Source organism: Aythya ferina (genome assembly GCF_964211825.1).
Source record: "Aythya ferina genome assembly, chromosome: 6".
NCBI classification, from domain to species: Eukaryota; Metazoa; Chordata; class Aves; order Anseriformes; family Anatidae; genus Aythya; species Aythya ferina.
Window position 1 is genome coordinate 34,473,720 of NC_140303.1, and position 21,155 is coordinate 34,494,874.

At 57.6% G+C, this 21,155-nt stretch overlaps 1 protein-coding gene across 8 annotated transcripts; it reads right to left on the minus strand.

Annotated features, from left to right (window-relative positions):
- Positions 1–873: 873 nt before the first annotated feature.
- Positions 874–21,065, minus strand: TTLL4 (tubulin tyrosine ligase like 4). Of its 8 annotated transcripts, none has more exons than XM_084523798.1 (20): positions 19,385–20,987; positions 17,907–18,059; positions 16,156–17,467; positions 15,710–15,819; positions 15,244–15,307; positions 13,592–13,716; positions 13,265–13,375; positions 12,203–12,279; positions 11,522–11,716; positions 11,356–11,438; positions 10,458–10,586; positions 9,943–10,065; positions 8,316–8,414; positions 7,632–7,766; positions 7,182–7,319; positions 5,212–5,314; positions 4,732–4,942; positions 2,782–2,852; positions 2,061–2,143; positions 874–1,763 (listed from the first exon to the last, which is right to left on the minus strand). In XM_084523798.1, the coding sequence occupies exons 3-20, from the start codon at positions 17,433–17,435 to the stop codon at positions 1,643–1,645; spliced, it is 3,258 nt and encodes a 1,085-aa protein (XP_084379924.1). In that variant the 5' UTR covers positions 17,436–17,467; positions 17,907–18,059; positions 19,385–20,987; the 3' UTR covers positions 874–1,642. The 8 variants fall into 8 exon arrangements, 7 of the variants coding, with proteins under 7 accessions (XP_084379924.1, XP_084379921.1, XP_084379922.1 ...); XM_084523795.1 differs by having other exon boundaries at positions 18,041–18,207; XM_084523796.1 differs by having other exon boundaries at positions 17,998–18,207.
- Between the last annotated feature and the right edge of the window lie 90 nt (positions 21,066–21,155).

The following is a 21,155-nucleotide window of genomic DNA, read 5'->3' on the forward strand; positions in this document are numbered from 1 at the left end:
GGATGCTGGAGGAGGGATGGCCCCGGTGGCAGCCAGCAGCTGTGGGGACACGGGGACAGCCGGGCTGGGCGCTTTATCCCCGTGGTGGTGTCCCCAAGCTGTGTCTGCCCCAAAACCTCCTTCCTGGGCCACCTCTCCTGCCCCACGCTCGCTCCCGGCTCCGTTTCTATTTCGGGAAGGTTGAAGGAACGCCTGGCCTGCTGCCGGGCCAGCCCTGGGCGAGCAGGCGTGGGGCTGGCTGTAGGGACGGAGCGGCTCCGTGCCCCCCGTGGGACGGGGTGGGGAGCAGGGCCCTGAGCCCCCCCGGGTCAGGACCCATGCGGGAGATGCTGCCAGGCAGGGCCAGGCGGAGGGTTTTAAATCACGGCCGACAGCTTCCCAAAATACCCGCGGGATGCTGGGGCCAGCTGCGAGCACCCCCGTGCACCCCGTTAAGGAGCAAAGGCCTCGCTCCCGGAGCGCTACGGCGAAGGCAGGGCCCAAAAACAGGGAGGAAGAGGAGGGAGGAGGCAGGGGGCTGGGTGCTGGGCACGAAGCAGCAGGGCTGGGGTGCCCCGAGGGCCCCCCCAGAGCCACCCCGCTCCCCTGTGGCCCCGGCACGCAGCTGGGCAGCCTGGCTCCAGGCTGGGCACTGCGGCGGTGCTGGCAAGAGGCAGCTCCGCTTTCGGTGGCTATTTTCAGGTGCTGGAGAGAAGCCGAGGAGTGATGAGATTGTCACCAAGGAGACCAGAAAACAGGGCCCAGCTCCGGGCACGGGGGGCTGCGGGGAGAGGGGAAGGAAGGGAAGGGGTTTCTGCCAGCCCCAGGGCAGGCTGAGGGGGCTGCCAGGGGTGGGGAGGCAGCAGCTGGAGACAGAGAGAGGCCAGGAGAGCAGCCGAGTGCTGAACTTTAATGGAAATCCTTGATAAAAACGAAGGGAAAAGAGACCAGAGCCCGGGAGAACAGCACCTGCCTGCAGCCCCCACGCACTACAGGTGCCCCCAGAGGAGGGACAGCACCGAGGGGATCCTCCTCCAGCACCACCGCTGCCCTCGTACCGCCGGGAGCCAGGCAGGAGAAAAAAAGGGGCAAAAAGCCCAGCTTCTGCCCAAAACCCACGGCTGGCAAGGGGCAGGAGGGTGGCACGGGCATTCAGAGAGGATAAAACACATGGGCTAGGAGGGCCAAGCCCTGCTCCTCCCAGAGGAGCAGTGTGGTGGCCAAGGACTTCTCTCCAGGGCTCTCCCCGCTCTGGCCTGCAGTGAGAGGGGAGCAGACTCAGCTCCCTGGGGCTCCCAGGGGCTCGGGGTCAGTGCAGGGTGACCCAGGCAAGCACAGGCTCAGCCCATGCTGGTCGGGGAAGGGAAGGCCAGGCTGACTCCAAACTTACTCACAGCTTTCATGCAGCAAAGAAACCAACCCCCCCATCCGGCTCGAACATCAGCCACAAACCCAACTTCAGCAGCTCCTGCCGTTTGTTTTTTAAAAAAAAAAAAGGAAGTCACACAGCTCTCCCCAGCAAAACATCCCTCCCTAAAAACAGCCCGCAGGCAGGCGTGCGGCTCAGGGGGCTCCGGAGCCAGCTCCTGGCTCTTCCTTTGAGGTAGGTTGAGGCGTCCCCAGGGAGGGACGGCAGCTGCCCGGTCACAGCAGCAGGGCAGCGTCAGAGGCAGGCGGCAGGCTTCTGCTCGGCTGCAGCAGCGTGCTTGGAGAGAGGTAAAGTTGGAGCAGGGCTGGGCTCCAGGCATCTCCTGAGGTCCTCGTCAGCTGGAGGCAGGAGTTTGCTGCAGGAGAAAGGAGAAGCTGTTTGAGACAGAGATGGGATGGCCACGGCAGCCACTCCCCAAGCACCAGGCAGCCCAGTACGCACGGGGCGTACGGCGCCAAAGAGACGAGTTTGGTCTTGCCAACACCCCGCCAGCCCTGCCCCGTTGGCTCTGCAGAAATCAGGTGCTGGCGTCAGACCCCGTAAGCCTTCTTCCTCTCCCCCTCAGACAAAGCTGGCCTCCCTGCTGCCAGTCCTCCCGCAGGGTGTCGGCCCCAAAGCCACGCTGCGAACAGCACGGCCACCGCCAACTCACCCCAGTCCTCCCAGTTCCAGTTTGCTGAAGCCATTTGACTGAACGCCGCTTTTCTGGAGGAGGAAGGACTTCGGGAAGGACCACTGCAGGGGGAGAGAAAGACGAGCAAATGGCCCTTTTGCAAAATCCCTTCAGCCCGCTGTGCCCAGAGAATAGGCTGGGATCTGCAGTGGGCTGCCCTGCCGTGCTTCAGCTTCAACTGCCTTACACTGCTGCGCATCGTCACTGCCACCAGCCTGTTCCCAGAATAGCAAACAGAGCAGTCTCTGCTCTCTGCTTAATGAATCCCTCTGCTGGAAGTGGGAGCAGAGCATCTTGAGGTCAGGAGAGTGGGTTTCTTCGCTAGATCAGCCTGCTCCAAGGCACAGGAGTGACAGACGGAGATTGTTCCCTCACCAAGGGGAATAAAGGGCAGGCGGGATGCTAAATTTGTAAGGCTGTGCCCAACGCATCCAAGGAGCCTCAGATGCAGAGTACTTGCAGATCTGATTTACTGCATGGACTTTATGTTAGCGAGGGATGGAGAAGTGTGGGTTTTTCCAGACTGCTGGAGGTCTCGGCAGCGAGGGAAGAACAGTGCAAACAGGTAGGGCAGGAGCGAAATGCGCAGCCAAGTGCTTCTGAAGCAGACAACTGCAGATCTGTGGGCTCTCTGCCCCCCTCTTCACACGCTTTGGAGCACAGAACCACCTCTCCCTAGCTTACCCATAGCCATACTCACCATCTGGGCCAGATCCGTCCCCGCCCCGGTGTGGTACCCTTTCACACACCAGTTCTTCAGCAGCTCCAGACCTGGGCAGCGACAGAACAGACAAGAAGCAAGAATGAGCAGCAACCAGGCAAAATCTTCCCCATTTGGGGCTCACAAATACGCTGCAGAGCGTGAACTCACCCCGCAGTACAATGGCACGCAGTAACTGCCTGAACACGTGCCTCAGCCCCAGCAAACACGGGGTAAAGAGAGGGCGTTCACCCTTTGTAGGAGCAAACGGCGCCGAGCGCCAGCACGTGGGCTGCCGCAGTGCTGCCTCGCTGCCGGGGAGCCAGACGCACCGAGCAGCAGGCTGAGCCAGGCAGGGAAACTGGGGCAAGGCAGGATTTGCTGATTTGGACCAGACTGGCTGTCCCCCAAGCCCGCTGCCTGCCGACAGCAGCTCAGGTAGCCTCCTCCTTGCACAGCAGCGGCCGCAGCAGCTCGGTGCATCACCTCCTACCTGCCTGGAGACACCACAGACACGCTCAGCTCAACGTGGGCTCCATCCCCGGCAGGTGCCAAGGCTGAGGTGCCGTGAGAGTTAAGAACCTGAGGACCAATGGCCAGGAACTTGATGCTGCCCCAGCTGGGGTTACTGTGGCTTGCTATACGATACCAGCCCTGGCTATAGGAGGAATCCTTGCTGCCCAAACTGTGCTCCTCGCTGACCTTTCAGCGAGCCCCAAGACCTCAGGGGGTAAAAAATAAATAAAATGTTGGGGGCTGAGGGCAGCTGGACAGCCCTGCCCCAGCTCTGTGCACCAGGCAGGGCTCTGCACCTTGCTGGCCAGGGAGAGAAGAGGACAGCGAGGAATGTACGTCGCTAGGAAGGGGGCACGGGGAGATTGGGTTTTACTCAGGGGAAGGCAATGGGGCAGAGCAAATCTGCTTGCCGGGCTGCCAAGGGGATGCTGGAGCACTGAACCAGGACCCAGCCCGAGCAGGGCAGCACTTCAGTGCGGATGATGACAGGACCTTTCCTCCAGCTGATGGAAAAGCATCCTGAAAAGGCATTAGCGAGGGAAAGAGTGACACATGCTGACAGCACAGCTGGAGAGGGCTGCGAGGTTGTTATCGCTGTGTGAAGGACAGTCACTGACCCCTTTGATATTTGCTTAAACAGCAGTGAAGAGTGACAAAAGCTATTTTTTCCCCCCTTTTTTTCTTTCCTCTACGTTACAGCCACACCAGGAGCGCACACACAGCTGTGTCAGTGGAAGGCTGACTCCTACAGAAACATCTCCAGAGAAGTCAGGAGCTAGATGAGCCACAGGCTCACTCCTTTTGCGTTCTCCAACTCCTCACACTGGAACTCTGCTAGTTCTCTCTCCTCGACAGCCTCTCCCACTGTCCTGGGTGAGAAGGAATTGGTCTGGCCCAGCAAGCCTCACTAAAGGCCAGTTTTTGTTAAAATACAGAGCTGTCCCAGAAAGATGGAAATGACAGCTAAATTTCCAGGGTTTAGGAAAAACACCCCTTTTGCCTGCATGCAGACACTTTTTTCATTGACTAAAAAGCAGCAGAAGACCAGGGAATAGGCCCAATTTTCCCTTCACTTCACAGATCAGCTGTAAGGAACAAACCCCAGCAACTCCAGCTGTTTCTCCCTCAAAAGAAGGAGGAGGTATGCACCAAGAGGCCTACAGGTTGAAGGCAGAATCCAGCCTGCTTCGGTTGGATACCAGGAAACCCTGAGGCCCCTAGAAGTGCTGGTGCTGAGTTTAGCACAACCAACATCTGTGATCGGCTCGGAATAAGCTTTTCCTGGCATGCGAAGCAGCCTGGGAGGGGAACATATTTCCTGGGTTAGTGTGGAGGCAGGCAGCTCCCTCTCAAAACGTTCAGAAGTCTCCCACGACCGCAGGCTGGAGCCTGCCTGACTCGGGTAACCACGCCAGGCCCTCGGGTGGCACTTACCTTTGTGTTTGTTCGAGTAGTACTTGAGCTCCCACTGGGTCACCAGGATGTTGAAGTAGCGAGGCTGCTCGAAGAAGCGCAGATACCGCATGGAGATGTGGGTGGGGAACACCCGCTCAAACTGCCCGCGCCGCGAATACTCGTCCTCCGTTTCCACGAGAACGCGGACGTCATCTGGGGTCAAGATGTCCAAGACAGAAGAATAAAAATCCTGCAGACAAGAGCAGCCTGGGGTCAGGGGGAAGCGAACTACGTTTTGCCAGTCCCCTTTCCCACCTCCCCTACTCCCCAAACCCTTCCAGGCAGAGGTAAATATGTGCCTATGCAGTAGTTTAAGCAAACCTGACTTATTTCTGATCAGCTCTCCTGCAGAGATCACACCCAGAGGGGAGCAATCAGAAAAAGGGCATAGGATAGACACGTGGGATCGTTTGGAAAAGTGGCTTGGCAGTACAAGTAGCAGAGGAGGTTGTGTCATACCTGGTCAGGAACCTTCTGTGTCAAGTAATAGGCCTTCTTCATCTTCTCTGCTGTGAAATGCTCAGAGACTGGCCTGGGCTTCTCCTTCAAAGCGCTGCCCAGACTGAGGACACACACACACACACAAAAAAAAGGTGGTAGAACATTTAAGCAGACAAAGCCAAGTACTGCTGTGGCAGGGCTGCTCCCAGCAACTTTGGTGTGATCATGACACCCTTGGGAAGGTGCTGAGGAGGAGAGAATGTTTTCTCCACGGATTTCACTAGTTCTGAGATCAGTGATGCATCCGCAGCCTTGTGCATCGGCACAGGACCCAGGCAGGATGTGGGCTAGGCAACGAGGAGGATCCTGCCAGCTCCTCACTGAGGCACTGCAGCATTCCTTCATCTGAAACATTAATGACCACCTCGTACCCACAAAGGATGCGAGAGGACCTGATTCAGAGCACACACAGCCTGGAGGGATCACAGATGTACATCCCACTGGGGATGCAGCTCCCTAAGTGCAGTGACAGCCCTGGGCGTCCTGGTACTCAGCACTGGGACTGCACGAGGCAGGAGAGCACCGCTGGCTCCAAGACTTCCTCATGCAACGCCCAAGAATTCCCAAGCCTTGGTTTCAGCCACAGCTCCACATGCCATGGGAAATCCTGGCCTTTTGTATGATCTGACCAGCAACCATCTGAACTATTCGAAGCACCCAAATGAACCATTTGGGGATGCCAGAGCCGGGGAGATACTTGTCCAACACCTTTTAACACTTATATCAACACAGCTAATTTGTTCAGCCGCCACAAAAATAATTAGAAGTGCGCAGATCCAAACAGGAAGAGCAGAGCCCTGAGGCTGCGCTGCACGGTTCTTGGGAACATCCAGATCTACTGGAATTATGCCCGTATGCAAAAAAAAACCCTTCGTATCCTTCCCAGGGCAGGAGATACAGTTTAGCAAGGCTGACTCTGGATGCAGGAACTCTGGTAATGCATCATCTGAACCATGTTAAGGATCTGGTTAATCCCCTGCAGGTCCCTCCAAGGACACCTGCCCTTCAGCACCTCTGTTGCAAGCCGCAAATGAGCGTGTGATCAAAGCGCCGCACACGAGCTGGCGAGAGCTCCCTGGGCTGGAATGGGCCCGCGCTCCAAGCTTCTCCCTTCGCTCAGGGCACACAGCAGGCAGGAGGCAGGAGGCCTCTCTTCCTCCGTGTCTGCACATCACCCCAGCAAGCTGCCCCTTGGGTGACGGAGAGCCAGCAGTCTCCCTGCTACTGCAGGGCACAGGACTGGTCCTCCCCACCCCCTGTCAGGTCTGGAACCAGTGAAAGCCCCAAAGCGTGGTAAAACGCAAAAGGAAAAGGGGCTTGGGTGGGCACATGCCCAGGAATGAGCCTAACGCAAAAACAAAAATAGAAAAAAAAGAAAAAAAAAATAATAGTCACTTCTATTGCAAGACAAAACTGCACACCCACAAACATGTTCTCCATCCTCTGACACCTGTAATTCTGCCTAAGGAACAAATTGCTCCAGCCTTTGCAAAATAACAGGTGCTCCTCCAGCTCAAGGCGGCAGCACGTCAGCTCTGGGGGATGGGGTAAGTGGATCCAGCCCCAACACAGCCAGCCAGCCCTCCAAGCAGATGGAGAGGCAGCGTGGCTCAGCATCACGTTAGTTCTGGCAGGGGGGAGGAAGACTCGACTAACTGCAGAGCAAGCACGAATTACCCTGGCCTGGCCTCACTTCCAACTATGGACTTGCAGATGGGGCATAAATCCTTCTGCCTCGAAGGGACCGCAGGAACCAGATACCCATGTGATGATGCAAGTCCCTCAGACCCACAGCTGAAGGACCAGCAAGCACGGGCTCTTAACAGCACAGAAGCCAGCATCTCCTGGGCTGAAAACAGCACCCAGATGAACTGCCCTGGGAGAAAAGCCTGCTTTGCCCTTCTGCCCTGACAGAGAAGGGGGCTGACCTGCAGGTGGAGTCACTCCTGGTCTGCGGCCTCGAGGCTACGCTGTCCGTGCTGGGCAGAACGAAGCCAGCAAGGTTGAGCAGGTCCCGGATCATCTGGCCCTTGATGCTCACATCCAGAGGGGAGTTGGAGTGGAGGCTGCGGGAAGGAAGCATCACAGCAGTCAGAGCTAAAACAAGAGGTGCTGAGCCCCGTGTCCCCCAACATCACGCCCTCCTTCACGGGGGCTCCCCACCAGAAATGGCTCACTTCACTCCCTCTTCCCAGAGGGCTACCATAAGGGAGGACTTTGCAGCAGGATTGCTGCAATCGGGAGAAGGAGGCTTCAAAGCCCACCACCATTCAGCACAGGGTGCAGGGGGCATCACAGGCCGAATTCCCTTTGTGATAAAAAAATTTGTCCACCCTGCACCGGCTCTGAGACAGACTTTGGGGGAGAAACTGCTTTACCTCGGGGAAATGTTGACCTCTAAGATCCAGGGCTTGAGGTTTTCATCCAGCATGATATCAAACCCAAAGAGCTCATGGCAGCAGTAGGGCCGCCGCACGTACATCTTCACCAGGCTGTTCACGTAGGGCTCAGATCTGCAAGCCAAGTGAAAACGCTCGTTTCCACCAGGCAGGCAGCAGAGATCTGCCTGTTCACAGCACACTGCCGCTTCTGAGAGCGCACGCAGCCACACGCTGCGGGAACGGGTGGGCTGAACGCCTGCAAGCTGCTGCTGCACTGCGTATGGAGCCGCCATCAGATCCCGAGCGACCTCCCCGCCCCCCCCAGAGCTGCCCCCACCCCAGCCTTTGTCACACAGGGCCTGCTTCTGAAGGCAAGGATTCCCCCAGCCCCGAGGGACTTTTATTCTCAGGCATCCTGCGCAAGTGGTGCAGCGGGTGGCAGGCACGGGGCAGAGTGCCAGGTACGCTGCGCCCTCCTGGGCACCACCCCTGCGCCGCAGGCAGAGCCAGGAGCTATGCACCCCTTGCAGCTACTGCAGCAAGAACGTGGGTAACACGATAAAAGGAAGGATCTGGAGAGAAATACTGAAGCCAACGGCGGTGGCAGCATTTAGATTAAGAGGAAAAGGACCAGGCTGAGAGGGAGCTGAGAGGAACAGAGCAAGGGGTGGCAGGACTCACGCAATGATGGTTTTGATAACGATGTCCTTGATCTTCTCCCAGATGGCCTCGCTGTTAACTCCTTTCTGGGTCAGGTAACTCCAGAGAGCTTTGAGTGCCCTGGGAGACAGAAAGCAAAGGAGATGGCTTTGTTGCCTAAACCTGCTAGGGAAGTGATAACAGCAACGGGGAGCGTTGACAAAGCTCTTCCTCAGCAGCAAGCCAGGGGGCAAATTTCCACCTTTCCTGAGTGCAGCCATCCTTCTGCCATCCCCAAACCAGTCAACTCCTGGTTGCAGCCCTCCCCAGCCTGGCACCTCATCTTGCAGGGCCAAGCTACCAGCACCATAAATCTGTCATAGACTTGTCCCAGCATTGGAGTAATAAGTCCCAAATTAGCACACAAGCGAGGTACGTCAGCCCCAGATCTTCTTTTCCCTCCCCCTCCGTGTCCTTAGCAAACCTCCCCTTCCTGCAGGCCTTCTCCAGGAGCACTGCAAAGCAGCTCAGCAGGAATCCAGCAAGACCCCCGTAAATCTTTTAGCTCGAGTCATTTCGCTGAGGCTCTGGGGGTGGAGAGATTTCATTTATTTTTATTTTTATATTGTGGAGAAAAGGATGGTGGGGGAGAGTCTCTCTGCTTTTTATGAGTTTCCCACACCACACCAAGCGCTGCGAGTTGCCCTGACATTAAGCCAAGGATGCTCAGATGTTGCTTAAATGAGACCGTGTGGCCAATGGCCAGGAATCCAAAGGTCACGCTTCCTGCATACAAGATGGAGTTGATTACAGCCACTCTCATCTTCAGCGTGGGAGCAGCCAGCTTGGATTTGCGTGGCGGGACCAAAAAACCACACGATCCCACCCCCAGGGGATGCCAGCTGCTGGGGGACAGCAGCCCCTTCTCAGTGCACCTGTGGAGGGACAGACCACCGGGTCCAGGTGCAAGAAAGCAATCCTCTCACAGCAAAGCACCTCTCGCAGCTTCCCTTTGAAGTGAACCAAGTAGCCCAGCCCAGGCCCACAAATCGAGAACTCTAACCTGCACTATTTTTAAAAGAGTTTAAACACCACTGTGGAATCAGAGACAAGTGCCTGAGCACTTGGATCAGTCCGCCCGTGGGACAGCGGGGAACAGAAACTCCTGCAAGACTGCAGCCCTGCTCTGAAGTGCCTAGAAATGCACCACGTCCCCTTCACACCGATTAGCACACACATTACCCATTTTGTACCAAACCTGCTCCGTTCTCTGGCTCCGCAGAGAAGCGTGCGATGGGCAGAAGCTCCCACCCAGCCCACCTAGCTAATTTAAGCGTCAGAACTGCCTATCAAGTTTCTAACAGGAAAAAGAAATATATCAGACTCAGCCTTAACCACATCCCATCAACCCCACACCAGGACAAGAAGATGAATGAGCACAGATGAGAGCAGAGCTTGAAGCAGGGAACAGTGCAGGCAACAACCACAGCTGAAGCAGCAGTGGACGGGATAAATCACAGGCCAGGACAAACTCATTCCTCCAAGCAGGAGGAGAAAATACAGGAAGCACCTTCGAGTTTTGGGTACAAATACCAAAAATAAGGCTGACTTAACAGGAAAAAGAAAGAGCTGCCCCTGTGCCCTGAAAGCTCCCCCCCCAAGCACCTACCATTTGTGCCCCTGACAAGCAGTCTCATCCGAATTGGACTTGTACTCCGTGTTCTTCTTGTTCACGCTGTAATTGGTCAAGTGCACGAATTTGTTGCTGAGGCTCTTCATCGAGGAGGAGTACCTGGAGGAGATGAGAGCAGGACAAGCAGTCTGCAGCAGCTCTGCTACCTTTCCTCTCGGCCACCCGCTAGCTCTGCTGCTGCCCTCTCCCAGGGTGCCTGGAGCAAGGCCTCCTCTATCCACAACTTCTATCCCCACAGACCCAGAGCTGACTGGATTAAGGACGAAGCACAGAGCAGGCTGCCTTGGGGCCGAGGGATGCAAAAGATCAGAGCACTGCTGAGCAAAAGCAGTGAAGGAACTGCAGCAGCCCAGTGCGATATAGCCCAAACTGGATGGGACGTCTTAATTTATGGTACGTCAACTCCCAGCACAGGCAGCATGTTTATCTTGAGCTGAGCTTGCTTTGGGAAAGGTGGATGAATGAAGCATCCTCTCTGCCACGCAACCTACTTGCAGCTAGCGAAGCGAACCAATCCGTCCTTGAACAGGTAAACCCTGAGGGGATCGTAGCAAGTGACATACACGTAGATCCTCAGGTCGAATTTCCTCCCGCCAATGAGGTAGGGTTTGTGCAGGTACCTGCAAGGGGAAGCAAGCACCAGGAGAGGGTCACAGCTTCTGCAAATGTTCTGGGAACATTTAAGAGGTACAGCGGGCCACAGATGGTTTGGTTCAGTGAGCAGAAACAGCTGGAAGTTTTCGCCCGAACCATTTCATTATTCACCCCACCCCAAAAGTTCATGATTTTCCATAAAAGAGTTTATTGCTTCACATGGGAGGCAGACAAGCCAACACAGCAGCTCCCCGCCTGCCAAACAGCACAGTGCTCCTGCCCTCAGGAGAACCTTCCCAGAAAGCAGGCACAAACCAAGATGAGCTACTCCATTTTTCTGCACGAGGAGAGATTTTGAGAATCCTCTCATTTCAACACAACCCTTTGGCCAATTCCCAACTCCTCCCAGTGGGCTTCTGGGCACCGGGTAAGGTTCATGTGCCTCTAAAGACACCAAACCCCAGAGGTCAAAGCAGTGGGAGTGGGATCCCAGCAGAGCTGAAGCTGGCTCACCTGCCAGACAGAAGCTCCAGAACACCTGTGGAGCCAAACTAAGATCTAGATTGTACCCAAGACCACAAAACTTCCTGCAGGGACAGCAGCACTCCTGTAAGCCCAGCTGCAGCTGACGGAGCCAGGCTTCCAGCAGCAGCCTTACGCCCAGGCAGCAGAGAAGTTTCCAGATGCAAATCAGATGCTTCTGCTCTGCTGGCTCGTGGCCAGATCTGCCCAGATCTGGCCTGAGGGGTGAGGCACTAGGAAGTCGACCTGTCAACCTTGTTTTTCTTCCCTCACCTCTGCACCAGCAGCGGTCTCCTTTTGGGGAGCTGGCTCCATTTGTGGATAACCTGAATGCCAATGCCTCTTGCTGATGCTGGCTGCAAAACATTAACGAGAAGGGATCAGACGTTCTTCCTGCAGCTACACAGGGACAGGGAATCGCGTGCAGCTTTGCCCTTACTGGTTTCACAATCCATTTCTGCTGGCTAGCTCCTTCCTCCCATGCTTTCCTGAGTAATTTGATGTCCTGGGGCAGGATGAAGGACTGGGGGAAGAAATTAAACTCCTTCTTTCCACAGCGAGTCTGCATCTTCAACAGGTTGCGCCACAGCCGGTCTTTTCTCCCAATTTGAAACGAACCAGGGAAGTGGTTTAGCTGGAAAGGAACCCAGATCCCGTGAGATCTCCCCGACACCCCATGCTGCTCCCTGGCCAGGGGATACATCCTCCCTCAACCCAGTGCAAGGACACATCTTCCTTGCTCCCCCACCAGGCCTGCACCAAGGCAGGACCCGCGTGCTCTTGAAGCTTCGCGGTGACAAACAGTTCTGGCTCCGTTCTGCCAGTGGGAAGATTACTTTAAACAGCAATAACTGGGTTTTATTAGGCAAAACCACAAGCAAACAGAGCTTAGCTGCAGCCTTGGTCTGTAGCTGGCCAGCAGAGCTGTTCGCTCAGCTCCCATTTGTGCCTGTCTCCTGGGCTCATCTCCCAGCACAAAAATACCAACTGCCACACGGGGAAAGGGACAGGGCAAGGACAGTTTGCACAGCGAACACCTGGCCCCGAAGGGAGGACTCCCAAACTGCTCCCAGCACACTTTCCACCTACGTGGACGGGGTCAGCCCACACCATCCCCTACCTTCTGGTGCTCCCGGATGGCTCTGAAGCCGGGGGATTTCATGTGGTGGCCCCAGCAGCCCAGCCAGTCATTGCTCTCTGCAGGAAAACCAGAAAAGTCCGTGACCAAGCACCCTGTCGCCCACAACACCCTCTCAACCCAACAGCACCCCGTTTCCTTGGGCTGCTAGAAGTGTGCCAGGGATAGTGCACAGTGATAGCTCCAAGCAATCACAGTGGTTACGGCAAAACTGCCCAACCAAAGGCTGTGAGTGGGATCCAGCCAGCCAGGAGGGTCATATCCCCACAAACAGGACTGCTGTAAGGGTCTGTGCAGACACGGGGTCAAAGAAATAGCTTTGAACCCCCAATATCCTTTCCTTACCTTCCTTTTTTTTTTTTCCAGCAGGCAAATAAAGCAGTTAACTAATCAGATCTGCTCTGCAGAGGGATGCATAGGATTGCACGACCTGTTGGGTCTTGGTCTGCCCAGCATGTCTCATTCTATCCCTAAAATTAACCGAGCAGAGGTCTCCCGATACACACAGGAGCCCTGTAAATACTTTTGGGAGCTCACCCTGCAGGGGAGGGATAAAAGCTGGGAATGCTCAGTGCTTCCTCAGCCCCCTCCTACACGTCTCTTCAGTGCCAAGATCCCACCCCAGAGAGCTCGCCAGTTGAGGTCAGAGAGAAGGCCATCATCTTCCTCAGCACATGGGGACGAGGGGCAGCGGTGCTGGGCTTGGCACCAGGAGAGCGCCAGGCTCCTTAGCGTGGCAGCACCATCTAGAGGCGCAGCTCAAACAAGCCAGATCCCAGCTCTGCTGCCCCACATGCTGCCCCAGCTCCTCCCAACATAGGAGGATGCCCCCGTGCTCCACGCCAGGGACAAGCCAAAAGGGAGCCTGGGTTCTGCCGGGACCCACAGAGCTCAGATATAGCGGGTCGCACAGGCAGAAGCAGGAATCCAGCACCCTACAGCACCCAGCCTGTATCCTGCTCTGCAGGCTGCCTCCTCACACCCACAGGCTGGAGGCGAGAGAGGCCACGCCGCATCAGCTGCTGCCAGCCTCCCACAACTTACTTTTGCTGACTCTGAAGTGAGACCTGCCAATGGTTTGCTTCACGATGTTCGGCGTGACCGTGCACATTTTCCACCGCAGCAGCTTCCTCTGCTCCCAAGGCAGCTTTTCCACTAGGGAGGCAAAAAGTTGAGGACAGGAGGAAACCAAACACGATACCTCGATTTTCTGCAGCTGTATCCAGGGCAAATCTTATGTTTGGTTGCAGGTCTGCAGGGAGGGGGTGTAATCGTGTAATCCACTTCCAGAACCAGCATGGAACAGAAGACCCGATGGCTGGGGGAGGTCCGGGATGCTGGAACACGGCCTGGCAACACGCCCCAGCTCACCTCTCTCATCCCGCGTACTGAAGTAGATGGTTGGAGGCACATTAGGGAACAAACTGCAGACAAGAGCTGGCTTGAGCACCTTCTCCTGATCCTCTGTGGGCTGGGCCAGGCACTCGATGCATTTCCTAGGAGAGATGAAGCGGCAGGCGGATGGCTACAGGTGAGAAACAGCACCGGGAGCATCTACACGGGCAGCTCCACAGAGGCCAGTTTACATCTCAACACCCATAAACTGTTGTCCACAGTTGCCACGAACCAAGGAGTTTCTGGTACCTTTGCAAAAATATATTGCAAAGAGGGCAGTAAATACAAGAACAACATCAGAGACGGGAAAAACACTAGAGCCAAACCAGACACCCAGGCAGGAACCAAGAGGAAACTCAGGAGGAGGTTATGACCCTAAAGGGACCGTGCCTGTGGAGGAACCTACACCAGAACAGTCAAGTAAGGAGCTAAGAACAGCAGAAGAACTGGAGGCACATCACACTGAGCAGCCTCCTGTGCTGCCCTCCTCCACAAGAGAAACATGCAACAACAGGTCTGGAGATCAGAAAAAGGAGGGAGCTGAGCTGTTCTTCCTAAGTGGCTATTTCTATCCATCCATTATTTTCACTGCCAGAACCAGTACAAGTTTATTCACCAGCAATAAAGCAAACTGGTTGCAATTCCTCGACAAGAAACTGTTCTGCTGTGGCCCAAGACTGCAGCAATCAGGAATTTGCATCATTGCAGCGCGGTGCAAGCAGTGGGCGTAAAGGCCAGCAACCAATCTGCAGGGACAAGGGGTGGAGTTTGCACCAAATGCGTGTGCCAACTGTTGTTATCTCCTTCTGGGTTTTGCAGGGGCACGGGGGGGGGTTTGTTACACAATAAAACCTATAACCAGGTCGACAGGAACGTGGGGTAGAGGCTGTAATGAACACGTGGTTAAGATGTTGTAACCCTCTTGGTTTTGGTGTGTTTAGATTAGATATAAGGAAGAAAATCTTTACTCTCAGGGTGCTGAGGCACTGAACAGGCTGCCCAGAGAAGCTGTGGATGTCCCAGCCCTGGGGGTGTCCAAGGCTAGGCTGGATGGGGCTTTGGGCAGCCTGGCTTGGTGGGAGGGGTCCCTGCACACGGCAAGAGGGGTGGAATTAGGTGGGCTTTGAGGTCCCCTTCCAACCCAAACCTTTCTATGACTCGATGTCAATCCCTAATAGCTGGGAGGAAAGGGAGCACCGATAACACACCTCTTGCTACACACACGACGATGCTATCAGTAGGGTTTATAACGAACAACATTTCCACAGAAGTTCTGAAGTGTTTTGCAGAGGCGAGGCCTGGGATGGACGGAGCATAATTGGCAGGGCTTTGGTAGCAGGTGGCCTCGGGAAGGAGGCGAGGGACTGCCCAGTGCTGAAGGCATCTGCCTGAGTGATGCAGGCTCCTTCCCGGGGGCCAGCTGCTCCTCGTGTTGCCTCCCCAGGATGTTTTGCTGTCAGCTGGGTAATAGAGAGCTCAGAGTTCACCTGGCTTGACCTTTGTGGTCTGTTGCTATCTTCACTCCATTCCCTCACACATTACAGCTCTCCTCTGTCACCGGAGAGGACAAAGATGGCCCAGTCTGGACAAAGATGCCAAGTTGCAGGGCACTATTTACAGCTACTAACCTGGATGGGAGAGCCCCAGAGCCACGAGATGGCATGCCAGCGACAGAGGAAGCATCCGAGTCACCTGCAGGAGGAAAGAGAGCCGGGTTTTGCCTCCGTGGGGAGCGAGTGCACACACAGTTAGAGAGGGAGGAGAGAAAACAAACGGTCCTGGGGACAGACAGACCCTTCTCTGCTGCCCCGAATCCTGGGGTCCCAAGTTTTATCTGCTAACTGAACTGGTGGCACAAAGCACAGGGCAGGAGGTGGAACCGACTGCCCTGCACACAAAGAGCTGGGCAAGTGTTGCAGCAGGACAGTGCTGAACCCTAGCCTGTTTCCTAGAGGAACCCACACAGCTCCTCCTTGCTGCTGAGTCACATTTGGGTTCAGCACAATCTCTGGGGTCCCAGGCAGCCCCCCCTGCCCCTGCGCTCCCCACCCTGCTGTGGCACGGGGCACAGCTCCCTTGGGAATGGGCACTCACTGTCCTCTTCCTCGTCTGTGCCACAGCTCTCATCCAGCCCATCGGGAAGCTCTTCCTCCACATCGTCCTGGGGGTGGCTTGGCTCCAGCAGCGCCTCCCCAGCAGTGACACTGGGACAGAGGACATCAGGTTAGAGGGAGCAGCACGTGCTTTCTGGCTCCAAGAAGCCCAGCACCCACAACGCAGCAAGAAATATTTGGCCAGAGGAGTGACAGCTCTCCTCTCCCCAGGGCTCACACAATCCCAAGCTAGTAAGATGGACAGGCCCCAGGGAACACCAAGACAGAGGCACCAGGACCCCCTCTCCCAGCGGGGTGAACGCTGGCAGCACCACAGCAGCTGGGGTCGTGCCTCCCCCAAAGCTCTCGTGGCCAAAGGAGGAAGGTTTCGCCACCACGGCCAGCCCAGCTCCCCTCACCACAGCCTTCCTCCCCTCCTCTACTCACTCGGGCTTCCCTGGGAGCACAGCCTGGGGCCGCTTCTCCTCCTTCCCCAGCGTGACAGCAGACATCTGAGCCGTCACCTGGGAGATGGCAGCCGGGTGCTGAGGCTCCGCCGCCCGCTCCCTGCCTCCCAGCGGCCGGCAGTCGCTGCCACGCTCGGGAGAGGCAGCTCGGGAGGCCAGGAGGTGGAGGCCGATCCTCTTGGTGCACGCAGCGGCACCCTCGCTGCCCGTGAGGCCCAAAGAACCGGCAAGGCGGCGGCTGCTGCCCGGCTCCAAGTTGAGGGGGGCGATGGTTTCCTTGGGGGCGAGCTGCGCTGCCATGTGATGCCCCCACCTGCTCCCGAGGGGCACCCCGCCTGCCATCGTCCTGCCGGGGCTTCTCACATCCCTCCCAAAGCTGCAGGAGGTGGCCGTCTGCCCGGCCAGCCGCTGCGCAGCCCTTCTGGGGCTGAGCTCTGGCTCCTTCTCGCCGAAGCCGCGCGCTCTCCTCTCGGTGTCCCCCAGCGGCCAGGAGCAGCGCTCCCTCCTCAGGGTCAGGCTCAGGGAGGGGACGCAGCTTTGCTCCTGCTCGCTGCTTTGCGCCACGGGGGTGCTGGGGGAGCAAGCCCCATCGTCCCTGGAGCAGGGCCACGAGACAGCAGGGAAAGCGGGGGCGTTCTTCAGCTTCTTGATCTCCGGTGGCTGCAGCGGAGGCACTTGGGTGCTGAGTGGCCGCAGGAAGGAGTTGTTGTTGAGCACCGGGCGGTAGGAGCCGGCCGCCTGCCGAGCCGAGCTGAGGGCAGAGCCCGTGACTCCAGAGCCTTGGTGCTCCTCGGGCAGCGCAGGCAGCAGGCAGGGCTCCATCAGCACGGAAGACATCGCCCTTGCTGTGGCAGAGCCGCTGTCCCAGGGGTTTTGGAAAGGAAACCTGGAGCTTTCCAAGCCCGGCTTGGCTCTCAGGCAGGAGCGGCGGTGGAGCAGCGCGCTGCCACACAGCTCCGGGCAGGGCTGCGAGCGTTCAGCGGGGTGCGTGGGGCATGGCGAGGGGGGGTACGGGGAGCTGGACTGCTGCAAAGGGACCCCCGAGAGCGGGGGGCTGCGCTCCTGGCAAACGCTCCCGTGCTGCCCCTCCAGAGCCCAGATGGGTTTCGCCTGCTGAGGAGCGCTGCGCCAGGCCTGCTGGGGCTGCGTGTGCTCTGCTGCGGGGCTGAAGCTCTTCTGTTTGGGGCCCAGGTTAGAGGGTTGCGGGCCTGCAGAGGCCATGGACAGCCATAGCACGTGGGGCGAGAGCCAGGCGGTCATCTACGGTCATCTACAGCGGCATTTTCGCTGGCCTGAAAAGAGAAGAGAGCACAAGGGGCACGGTGAGCCCAGCAGCCGGCGCCGGGAGGAGCAGGGGCAGCGTCAGAGACAGAGCTGGCAGCTCAGGAGAAACCAAAGGACAAAGAACAACTTGCAAAAGGCCCTGGGAAAAAAAGTCCTGTGCACACAAAAGCTTTGACTTTGCAAACACAAAAGGCTTCCCTGGCTGCCACAGCAAGCCTGGCCTCAAGGCGAGACAGCTCCCTGCCTGCCTCAGGGCTGGCACCACAGCCAGGGCCCATCCGTGTGGCCCTGCGCCTCCAAATCCCACTGTGCCACCTCTCTGGCCTGCACGGAAAGCCCCTAAATGCTTCTTTCTTTTTTTTTTTTTTTTCTTTCGCTTCTCATTCCCTTAAAGCTTCAGCTGCCCAGGTTACATACAAAAAAAAAAAAAGCACGGGGCTGCTCTACCATCAGCCCTGTGGTGGCACCGCACGCGTGCATCCCCCTTAATCTCAGCCCTGCAGAAGTCTCTCCGAGCAGCAGCTGGCAGCCCACAGACCCGCACAGACGTCCTAAATCCTGCTGAAAGTGTTCCGCCACACCTGCACGATCCCTTTGTGCCTGAGGAGAAGGGGAAGAGGAGAGCTGTGCGCCAGGTATGCGGCCTGCTTTAGCACGTGCCTGGAGGGCACGCTGAGATCAGAAATTGTATCCCGAGCAGGCTGAGGTGCTGCCTTCCTCTGCAGCCAGCCTCTCAGCTCGCAGGAGCCTGCAGGTTTAAAGCAAAAAAAAAAAGGATAAAAAGAAGGGGAAGCAGAGCATTAACCACCCCCCTGAGTCTCCTTGTGATACGCACACCTCCTTTGTCACCTGCAAACCAAGCGTGGGCTGCGGCAGCTGAGGTGTTGCTGCCAGACCCCAGCCTTGCTCGGGGGCACCAGGAAAGCACAGTGGGGCTTGCTCCGAGCGAGCTGCAGCCCTCACACACCTCCCTGAGCTACGAACCGGGCCCCTGAGCTCCAGCACAAGCTCCCACGGGGCCAGCAACCCCCCCGCCCTGACCAGATGAACCCCGGCCGTGCTGTGACATTCGCAGCGATTAGCACAAAGCGGCTCGGATGCCGCGAGCCGCCCGGCTCGAGTTTCCCCGGGTCAACAAGAGCTCGGCGTCCACACCAAGCCGCCTCGTTGCGCCCAGAGCACGAGTGCACTTGAACGCAGCCCGGCCCTGCCTCCAGTCCCCGGCCCCACAGCAGCAGAGGGGACACGTGCTGTCACCCAGGGGCTGTGTGACACACCAGGGCTCGCCAAAAGGACACCTTGAAGCAGCCAGGAGAAGCAGCGGAGACGCAGGCACCCTCACGTGCCAGGTACACCCCCGTGGGACGCAGCTCAGGGGGGTTCTCCTCGTGTTTGGCTCACCCGTGCCTCCATCCGGGAGGAAGGTGACAGCTCAGTCACTGCTTCTGCCAAGCCAACTCTCGGGCACCAGCTCTAGAAGGATGCTCGGCAGTTTTTTTTGTAGAAACAGGAGCTGGGAAAAGCCCAGCCCTGCTCCCAGGGCGAATTGGCAGGGCTGGGAGTCAAACCCAAACATCGTTACCCGTAATTAATGCATTTTGGCTTGGCCTTACTGCCGCACAACAAATATCAAGGCCAAGGTTGTCGCTGCTAGCAAGCGCCCAGCTGCACCTGCTCACAACTGTTGGGTTCGCACCTTTTATTATGGCCACAGCCCTGACAAATGTCACCTTGCCCCGACCCCAGGGCGCTCCACCGAGCCTCGGGGGCAGGAGGGAGCTTCTCCCCGCCGCACCGCCCGAAATTACGGGCACACAACCCCAGCCCCCGTCACGTGAGTGGAAGCAGGGAGGTTATTTTAAGCCCGGCCGCGGTGACACGCTTAAAATAACGAGAGCTTGCAAGGGGATGAGCTGCACGCTGACCTGATAACGCGCCGTCAGCCTCGCGCATCCACGAGTCACAAGAGGGGTAAGAAAAAAAAAAAGAAAAAGAAGTCAGAAAAGTGTGATCTGCTGTTATTTTCTACGCCACTGCAGGGCAGGGCTGCAGTGCTCTTTCCGATGAGAAAAGGTAAGGCTGGTTTCTAAAGGAGATCTGAGCTCACGCCACATCCCTCCCTTGGAGCTGCGGGGCTTTGATTAATGCTTGAACAGGAGAGTTCGCATCAACGCAACACAACCGGGTTTTAAAACCAACAGTTTCAAAATCAGGGCTTCTTCCCCTTCCAAAAATGAGAAAGCTTTCAACAAAGCCCAACACGTGAATCCAAGAGCAATGTACGGAGCGTGCCCAAGCTGCTCGCACGCCTGGTAACGAGACGCAAGCTCCAGCAGCAGGGAACCCACCCTCGGCTCCAGCAAACGGGCAGCCTCGGCCCCACGTGGGTCACACAGAGGCACCTGAGCCAAAGCAGCACGAGGCCCCACAAAAACCAGGCGGCGAGGACAAGGCGGCACAGCGACAGCTCCGTCACTGTGGGGACACCTGTGGGATGGGGGCTGCCCCAAAGAAATTCATTCTGGGGGCAAACCCAGAGGCACGGGACGATGACGAGCAGCCTCTTCCCTGCTCTGCGCAGACTGTAACGTGCCAAGCTTGTGTTTGGCCACTTGGGTCAAAAAAAAAAACAGCAAGAAGCCACGGCCATGAGGGCACGTTGGCAAATTCCCCTGCACCCAGGGCCACCTCTGTGTTTCTCGCTGCCCTCAGGACGTCAGCGCCCGGTGCCAGCTGAGCTCAGGGACTCCGGCGTGATGAGGCAGAAAAGCTGTGGCTGCGTCATGGGGGGACGGCCGAAATCAAGGGCTGGCCCGACCCGACCCGCAGCCTGCCTCGGGCTGGCTGCCCTCAGTCACACTTTCTCATCCTCTCAGCTATGCCACGCCACCAGCCTGAGCAGGGCGATGACTCTGGGTTAAAAATAAGCAGTTCCAGCGCGGGGTGTTGTACAGCTTTGCGTTTCAAAGCGGCACAGGGGCAGCGTTCTTCACCCAGCCTGGCGTTTGGGGAATTTTTTCGGCTGGAGCTGGGGATTTCGGCCAGCAGAGGAGGCGGCAGGCGGGCAGCGCAGAGCAGCGTGGTTGGAGCCAGCCCGTCCGCGCTCAGCCTGGGGCGCGGAAACAAACCGGAGGTGGAAAACTCACCGGGAGCGCTGCAGGGACAGAACAGCACGGCAGAACGAGCAAACGAGAAGCGTGCGGTTCATTTACAACCCTCCAGTGCTTTATCCAACCTCATTTCTGTGTCATTTTCCTCTGAAAAACACCTGGGAGCGGAAAAAGCCGCCTCCGGCACTCAGCCGGGCACAGCCCCGGGACACCCCCGGGTGAGGCCTCAGCGGGGCCCAGCAGGCCCGACAGGCCCGGGGCCTGCAGGGGGAGGCCCGGCGGGCGCCCCCCGGCCCAGCCCCGGGTTTGAGGCCGTGCTGAGGCCGCTCCCGGCGCTACCGGAGCCCGGTTGGTGCAGGGGGGGTTGCAGCGGGGCCCTCCCGCCCCCATCCCGGGGGTCTGGGCCCCCCCCTCCCGGTACTCACCCCCGCGCCGCCGCCCAACCGCCCGCCGTTGCCATGGCGACCCCGCGCCACCACGTGACCGGTAGGCCCCGGCGGGAGGACTACAACTCCCAGCATGCCCCGCGCTGTTCCCTCCCCCCCTTCCCTCCCTGCAGCGCCCCCTAGCGGCGGGGAGGGCCGGA

Bases quoted from the DNA above. Each gene is read 5' to 3' on its own strand.
- TTLL4 (XM_084523800.1), bottom strand. From the start codon at position 17,435: ATGACCGCCTGGCTCTCGCCCCACGTGCTATGGCTGTCCATGGCCTCT. The intron at 8,415-9,942 runs GTAGGTGCTTGG...TCTGTCTCCCAG, and splicing joins GCTTGTCAGGGGCACAAATG to GGCACTCAAAGCTCTCTGGA. The intron at 5,315-7,181 runs GTCAGCCCCCTT...GTGTGTCCTCAG, and splicing joins AGGAGTGACTCCACCTGCAG to TCTGGGCAGCGCTTTGAAGG.